General features: G+C 51.0%; 1 protein-coding gene across 4 annotated transcripts; it reads left to right on the forward strand.

The window, feature by feature from the left end:
* The first annotated feature begins 227 nt into the window (after window positions 1–227).
* ADPGK (ADP dependent glucokinase) lies at window positions 228–7,728 on the forward strand. Of its 4 annotated transcripts, none has more exons than XM_021554279.3 (7): window positions 228–496; window positions 3,066–3,291; window positions 4,538–4,600; window positions 4,855–4,975; window positions 5,246–5,442; window positions 6,147–6,245; window positions 6,723–7,728. In XM_021554279.3, exons 1-7 carry the CDS (start codon window positions 282–284, stop codon window positions 7,272–7,274), a joined length of 1,473 nt encoding a protein of 490 aa, XP_021409954.2. In that variant the 5' UTR covers window positions 228–281; the 3' UTR covers window positions 7,275–7,728. The 4 variants fall into 4 exon arrangements, with proteins under 4 accessions (XP_021409954.2, XP_021409956.2, XP_085444688.1 ...); XM_021554281.3 differs by having other exon boundaries at window positions 6,726–7,728; XM_085588562.1 differs by having other exon boundaries at window positions 228–292.
* The last annotated feature ends 429 nt before the right edge of the window (window positions 7,729–8,157 follow it).

An 8,157-nucleotide genomic window follows, 5' to 3' on the forward strand; every position in this document is an offset into this window, starting at 1 on the left:
TACGCAGGTGACGTAACGGCATTGCCGGGCCGCACGCAGGTCGCGCAGGGGGAGCGCTATTCTCATACCGATTTACGCAGGCGACGCAACAGCACGACCGGGCCGCACGCAGGTTGCGCAGGAGGAACGGCGCGCCAGGATTCCCGAAGAGGTTTACGCCATCCGCCGGCCGGCGGGGGCGGGGCGCTACGGAGGCGGCGTAAGGAGGCCCCCGCCGGCGGCGCTCCGCCTCAGCCGCGGCGGCGGGGGAGGAGGAGGAGCAGCGGAGCGCGCCCGGCGCGATGTGGCAGCGGTCGGTGTGCGTGGGCCTGCTGGCCCTGGTGCTGGGCTACCTGTGCGTGCTGGGCCCCGAGCTGCCCCCCGCGGCCCTGCGGCAGCTCTCGGCCTCGCTGCTGGGGACGCTGCGCCGCGCCCGCTCGCTGGAGGCGCGCACGGTGGCGGCCTGGCAGGCGGCCATTGTCCGCCCCGCGCGCGGCTGGGCGCGCGTCGCCGTCGGGTAGGTGCGGGAGCGCGCGGGGAGCGCCCCTGGCGGCGGGGCGGGGAGCGCGCCCGGGCCGGGATGCGCGTCCCGGTGCCCGCGAGTGCGGGAGCGGAAGGTGCGGGCACGGCGTGCAGAGGGGAGGTGTCTGTGCCGCCCAGGTGAGACCTCACCTGCAGAGTGGTCTCCAGCTCTGGAGTCCCCAGCATCAGCGGGATGTGGAGCAAATCCAGAGGAGGCCAGGGAGATGCTCTGAGGGTGGAGCCCCTCTGCTCTGGAGCCAGGCTGGGAGAGCTGGGGGTGCTCACCTGGAGAGGAGAAGGCTCCAGGGAGAGCTCAGAGCCCCTGCCAGGGCCTGAAGGGGCTCCAGGAGAGCTGGAGAGGGACTGGGGTCAAGGGATGGAGGGACAGGACACAGGGAATGGCTCCCACTGCCAGAGGGCAGGGATGGATGGGATATTGGGAAGGAATTGTTCCCTGTGAGGGTGGAGAGGCCTTGGCACAGGGTGCCCAGAGCAGCTGTGGCTGCCCCTGGATCCCTGGCAGTGTCCAAGGCCAGGTTGGATGGGGCCTGGAGCGCCCTGGGCTAGTAGAAGGTGTCCCTGCCCATGGCAGGCAATGGAGCCAGATGACCTTGAAGGTACCTTCCAATCCAAACCATTCCATTATTCCATGAAAAAGATCTGGATGTAAGTGCAGCACCTCCTGCAGTGCTGCTCAGTCAGAGTTGGATGTTGGCGAAGGGGATCAATGATCCAGAACACTCCTGTGGTGGGGATTTAAGGGCTCTGGCCCTGTTGGAGCCCTTCTCCAGAGATATTATTCCTAGCTTGATTGTCTGTAAAACAAGTTTATGTACAGTCTGAGGGTTGGGGTTAGGGTCAGTTGGAGCTGCTGGTCCATCCAGTATAGGCTGGCAATAAATAGGTACCAGAGACAAGTTATAAAATGGAGAAAGGAGTGAAGCCTTTGCCTTTGGGAAGAGGTAACCAAGTCCAGACAGAACTGGAGAGAAATAAGGAGGGAAGGGACAGGGAAAGGCAATGGATGATGAACTCGGAGAAATTCAACACCATTTCTCTTTTTAAAGTGGGAAGAGAACAAGGGGAAAGTTCAGGAATGTCACATTGATCTTATATTTAGCGCTTGACTCACTTTCTTTTAAATACATGGACATGGCAGGTAACTTGACTTTGACTGGGAGATTCATCCTTTGGATGTTGGAAGGAGTTATCCACTTCCATGGCTGTGTAGCTCTGTGTTAGCAGAGGAATTGACTTAGTTTTATCCCCTTGGATCTGTAATGATTCATTAAAACATAAATTCGGGGCTAAAATGCTGCTTGAATTTATGGGTTTTTTTCTCTGTGATGCTAGGGAATTTCTCTGTCCTTGGTGTAGGTGGTGATGCACATCCAGAGGATTTTGGGGTTGGTTACTTCGTGGAGTGGAAAACCTCAGGGTTTTTCATGTCCTTTATTTTGTGTTATGCAGCCTGTTTTTTTGTTGCAGCCCAAATCTGACTCCTGAGAAATCACTGCCAAGGGAATGCTGAGTGCTGAGCACTCCACACTGACAGGGAGCGGGAACTGGCCCTTGGACTGTTGTGGGGGGAGATGTGGAGAAAGTCAGGGATCCTGCACGAGTTTGATAGATGGTTTGGATCCCTGTCAGGAAATGTGGGGCAGAGGAACAGAAATGACACTTGACAGCAGCTGCAGAAGATGCTTAAATTGCATCTCTGTGCAGTTGCTGGTGTTATCTCAGGAAGTATTTGCTATTTGTTTTTATCACTCTGAAACCACAGAGTGAGACAAGGGCAAGTGTTTCTAAATTGTCTTCTGGGGTTCTGGTTCCAGCCAGAAAGTCTCCTGTTTTTAGTCTGTATTAGACAGTGATTAAATCCATGAGACATGGGGACTGGAAGTTGGACTTTCCAAAAAGCCTGGATCTGCTGAAATGGTTCTTATTCCTCCCTTACAATTGCAGGCTTTTTCTCTTGTTTCCACCGCATGCTATTTCTGTAAGTTTGGGATGATCCTTTGGAAACTGCTGTTTTCAAATATTTCAACTGACAAATTGCTCTCTTGACTTTTTGTAAACAGAGCCAGCCTGTGTGGGGAGTTGTGTGTGGGTTGAGTATTATTAGGAATAATTGAAACTCCAGAGGCTGATCTAGCTGACTTAAACATTTTCAGTTTTGTTTTTAACAGTTTTGAATCACAAGTACATTTTAAACCTAAAATACACGGGTATTAGAAGCTTTTAAAAGTGTCTAAGAATTTAAAATGCCACTGTTCCTATGCCTGTTCTTTTTAAGCAAGCCCAAGGCAGGAAATGAAGTAGAACCTGTAACTACTCAGCCACCTTTGGCCCACACAGCTTTCCTTGTTTCCATTCAGCAGAAAGTTAGAAATCCCTCCCTGGGCACAATAAAAGCCAGTCAAACGGGGAAAGCTTTAGGAGAGAATTTCAGGAAATTCCTGTGCCTGTTTTCCCTGTGGTTGGTTGTTCTCCCCCTGCAGAGTCAGCGTGTGCCAAGAGGTCTGTGTGGTTTTCCCAGGACACCTTTTCTTTCTCTCTCCCAGCGTCAACGCCTGCGTGGACGTGGTTCTGTCTGGGGTGAAGCTGCTGGAGGCGCTGGGCCTGGAGCCCAGCGATGGGAAGAACCACGCCGTGCTGAGCTCCGGGCAGGACCTGAGGGAGGCTTTTGCCCATTTCATGGAGAGAGGGGCGGCTGCCGAGCGCTTCTTCAGCGACGCCGAGGCGTTCCAGGACATCGCACGGACAGCGTCGGAGCACCCCGCAGCACAGGTGGGTCTGCGCCCAGAGGGGAGCCTTGGGAATCCTCTTGCTTACTTCCTTGTCACTGCTGACTGCTCTAAAGAGCAAATCGTTGAGGAAGGAGCTTGAGTTGTGTTAATGGTTTTTCTGTCCCTGCTGCAAATGAGAGGGAGTTAAATGGTCTCTCCCCTGCTGACATTCCCAAACTGAAATGTCAAAGATGTCTCTTGGGAGCCAGATGGGGCTGAGGATGTAAAAGAGGCTGGGAGTGTGGAGTTGCCTGATTTCTAGCTGTATGGCCTGTTTTCTGTGACAGAAGCAGGAATGGTTTGGGTTGGAAGGGACCTCAGAGCCCATCCAGTGCCACCTTCCACTAGTCCAGGGTGCCACAGGCCCTGTCCAGCCTGGTCTTGAACACTTCCAGGGATCCAGGGGCAGCCACAGCTGCTCTGGGCACTCTGTGCCAGGGCCTCACCACCCTCACAGCTAGAAATTCCTTCCCAATATCCAATCCATCCCTGCCCTCTGGCAGTGGGAGCCATTCCCTGTGTCCTGTCCCTCCATCCCTTGTCCCAAGTCCCTCTCCAGCTCTCCTGGAGCCCCTTCAGGCCCTGGCAGGGGCTCTGAGCTCTCCCTGGAGCCTTCTCCTCTCCAGGTGAGCACCCCCAGCTCTCCCAGCCTGGCTCCAGAGCAGCCCTTGGATCTTCTCTGTCACCTTCTCTGAGCAGCTGCGACTCTCAGGACAACCCATATTCACTGCTTTTCAAGCTCAAGTCAGAGTTTAATTGGAAAGTTTGATCTTTACTACTGAAGAAACTTCCACAGTTCCCTTCACTTTGCATGGGCACAGGCACCAGGTTTCACCTCAATCTCAAACTGGAGGAAGAATTGCTGCAGATTTTAAATGATTCCTTGTCAGCCTTGCTAAAAACCCACAGGGCTTTAGCCACAGAGAGGTTGTGCAGGAGTAAGGGCTGTTTATGTGCTGAATGAGCTGGTTTTTACAGCGCTGTCAAGTGTTGGGAATTAATTGATTTTTACAGGGCCGTAACCTGAAGGTGAATATTTAGATTAAAACTAAAAAATGCTCAACTTGTTGAGATCTCACAGAGAACTGTAAGATCATTTTGCCTTCAGCCCCGATAACCTTTAGTAATTTGGGTACTGCTGAACCTTGTTCTAAAAATCCAAAATCCCCAGCCTGTGCTGAGGCCTAAATGTGTTTGAAGGTCCCAAAGCAAGGGGATGCCCACACCCAGCTCTGTTTGTTTTGCAGCTTTACGTGGGAGGAAATGCTGCTCTCATCGGGCAGAAGCTTGCGACAAATCCAGACCTGAAGGTACACACATGTTCCAAACATCTCATGCCATTTGCTTGTGTTCTTTAATTTGCTTGTCTCGTGTTACTTCTGTGTTGGTTTGGGGATCTGGCAGTTATTTCTTAGGTTCTGCTGGTGGAACATATGGTTGGACTTCCAAGCTGATTTTTAAAAACTGAATTATTAAGTTTTTAAAATCAGTTCTGTAGGTGATGCTTAAATTTTGGCAAGGGACATGGCAAGGGAAACTTTGTTTGTTTTTCCTTGTTTTCTAGATCCTCCTTTGTGGCCCAGTTGGTCCCAAACTCCATGAACTGCTCGATGACAATGTAGTTGTGCCACCTGAATCCATGCAGGAAAGAGATGAATTCCATCTTATCTTGGAATATCAAGCAGGTACAACGGAGCAGGTGTTCAGTGGTACACCTGAACATCACAAAGACTGGTGCACAGCCTGAGGGGTGTCATTCTGAAGCTCCATAAACACTAAAATGCTCCCTGAAAACAGCGATTTAACCGCATGCTGATGAAACTCAGGGTGACCTTCATGTAATGGCTAAAACAGTTCCATGGCTTTTCTTGCTGCTGATGGAACCCTTTGAATTTGTGATCTTACCCAGGAATAAACCAGTTCACACACACTTGGTCCTGTTTGCTCCACCCCAGGTGAGCAGTGGGGCCGAGTGAAGGCACCCGCTGCCAACCGCTTCATCTTCTCCCATGACCTGTCCAACGGCGCCCTGAACATGCTGGAAGTGTTTGTGTCCAGCCTGGATGAATTCCAGCCAGACCTGGTGGTGCTTTCAGGACTTCACATGATGGAAGGGCAGAGCAAGGAGACGCGACAGAGACGACTCATGGAGGTGAAATACTAAATCCCTGAACTTCCTTCATTTTCCCTTCATTTCAAGTGTTTTGTGGCCAGGCCTTGTTTTCCCAGGTTTGAAGGTGTAGGAAGGCTGTGCTTTCAGAGCTCCCACAGATCTCAGTACTGAATGCCAAAAGGAGACTGGGAGCTGCAGGAATTGCTGAAGTCTAATCATGTAACACTGTCTTTTCTTAGATTCCGTGGCTTGTCTAGAGAAAAGGAGAGCTGGTTGCCTGGCTGGAGGGTGTTGACCTGGTTACTGGGCTTATCTAGCAGCTAAACCAGGCTTTTTCTATGCTGGACACTGAGATGATCCAGGTTATAATCAACACCTGCATTCCATAAAGAGCATCTGTCTTGTGCCATCTGTTTTAAAGCTTAGGGCTTGCCCTGATGCAGGGCATTGGCATTTTTCATGTTCTAGGATCAGCTCTTCTGCAGCTGCTTCAGATTTGTGAGGTTTTTAGAATTAAAACATTAGAAAGATTCTGAGCTGGGAGCAGATTAAGGCTAGACAGTTTTCCTAGAAGTTGTTTTATTTCCTCTCCTTAGCAGTACATACACAGGTCAGACATCTCATTGAGTGGTTTATATCCACACACAGGGAGATTAAAGGATGTGTATCTTGAGTCACAACCCTTTTTCTTCTTCTGTTCCTTAATAAATATGTGTTCTAAGGTTTTTTTCTTTTTCCTGTAGGCTGTGGCCTCCATCTCCGATATCCCAACTGACATTCCCATACACCTGGAGCTGGCCAGTATGACTGATCAAGATTTTATGAGCAACATTATGCATCAGGTAAGGAAAATGAAAGGATGTGCTCTTTTGATCAGGTTCAGTATCACAGTGTGCACACACTAGTGCATGAATATAGAAATCAAAACTCAACATTTGGACTATACATTGGAAGACAAATTGAGGAATGAATTTGAGCTGAGTTTATAATTTTAAAATATCCTCCGATTTCTTTGCAGAATTTCTTTCCTGGTGGTTGTTTATCTTGACACAGCTCTGATCTCAGTGTTATGTTTTATGTAGAGCTGATGTGTTGTTATTCTTTACTGTCAAAGTGTGCGTCTGTGAAATTAATTGCACCAAATGGAATGTTTTCTTGGCTAAGTAATTCCTGCCAACTTGTGGAAGTGCAGTGACTGGGAAAATGGGTGCTGTTTCTGCTGGGCCAGCAACAGGGTAGTGCAAAAACCACAGCCTGGGGAGGACTCCAGGTGTGACTCTGCTCCTGAAGGCAAACCTGCTGTTCCCTGTTTCTGTTAGCAGGTCTTTCCCCTGGTGAACTCCATCGGGCTGAACGAGCAGGAGCTGCTGTTCCTCACCCAGTCTGCTTCTGGTCCCCACGCCTCCCTGGCCTCCTGGAGTGGCATTCCCGACGTGGGAGTGGTCAGCGACATCCTCTTCTGGATCCTGAAGGAGCACGGCAAGACGGCGGAGCGGGCCTCGGACCTCACGCGGATCCACTTCCACACCCTGGCCTACCACATCCTGGTCACTGTGGACGGCCACTGGGGCAACCAGGCAGCGGCAGTGGCGGCCGGGGCCAGGGCTGCCGGCACCCAGGCCTGTGCCACCGACACCATCGACGCCAGCAAGGTCTTCCTCAAAGCTCCTCTGGAGTTCGTCACCTCCCACACAGAGGCACCATCCAAAATCTCCCTCAATCCAGACGAGCCCGTGGTGCACTGGCACAGGGAAGGCATCTCCTTCCACTTCACCCCTGTGCTGGTGTGCAAGGAGCCCGTCCGGACCGTGGGGCTCGGGGATGCCATTTCAGCCGAGGGACTGCTCTATTCCGAAGTGTATCCTCAGTAGAAAACCAGGACCCTCCTTCTTCTCCAGCACTGCGCGGTGTCTGAGACCCGTGGATTGGGATTTGAAGCAGTGGTGGTATAGGAACAGAACCAGGGTGTGGTGTGTTTTCTGGGTATAACTGAAAAAGAGCCAAAGAATAATTCCAGGTATAAACTGTCAGCTACATTCCAGTCACTCAGCAGTGACTCGAGCGCTTCATGTGCAGGTCAGGTGCAAAAGTTTTAATATTTAATGTGAAAACTGGCTTTGTCTTAAGGGGGAGGGACACAAAGACCAAAATCCCTGGCTGGCAAAGTTTGCTGTTTCTTGCTCGGAATGGATCTTCTCTGGTAGTGCTGCAAAATGCAGCAGCAGAATTTCCAGCCCCTGGATCCCAGGGAGAGCACAGCAGTGCCCAGCCCTGCCTTGCGTCTGGTAAATTCAAAATAAAAGGCGTGTGGGTTACCTCCTCCCAGCACTTTGCAAACCTTCCTTGGGGTAAGGATGGAATTATTGCCTGGTGCAATCACCTCTCTGTGTGCCCAGCCCCACAGGGAGCCACGGTCCCAAAATGTGACACAGACTGAACCTACTTGAGGCTGCACAGGTAGTTCTGGATATCTGTGAATAAGGGTGTTCAAATGAGCCCCAGCAGCCTGTGCTTAGTTTTTAGGAAACAAGTGAAGATAATCAGTGTTTCTGTTTGGGGGACAGCTTTGTTTCCCTGCCAGGGAACCCCCCTGAAACATTCCCTGTGTTTGCTGAACACTAAATACTCTGCTAACAGTTGGTGTGTTACAGAAAAGCTCTTGAGTGCTGGAGACTTATTTTTGGTTGTTTCAGAATGATTGTGCCAAATTCTTCAGTCTCCCTGCCCTCTATTAGGAAATGTTAATATATCAGG

The sequence above is a fragment of the Lonchura striata genome, chromosome 10 (genome assembly GCF_050655825.1).
Source record: "Lonchura striata isolate lonStrDom1 chromosome 10, ASM5065582v1, whole genome shotgun sequence".
Lineage (NCBI taxonomy): Eukaryota > Metazoa > Chordata > Aves > Passeriformes > Estrildidae > Lonchura > Lonchura striata.

Bases quoted from the DNA above. Each gene is read 5' to 3' on its own strand.
- ADPGK (XM_021554279.3), top strand. From the start codon at position 282: ATGTGGCAGCGGTCGGTGTGCGTGGGCCTGCTGGCCCTGGTGCTGGGC. The intron at 5,443-6,146 runs GTGAAATACTAA...TTTTTCCTGTAG, and splicing joins GACAGAGACGACTCATGGAG to GCTGTGGCCTCCATCTCCGA. The intron at 6,246-6,722 runs GTAAGGAAAATG...TGTTTCTGTTAG, and splicing joins TGAGCAACATTATGCATCAG to CAGGTCTTTCCCCTGGTGAA.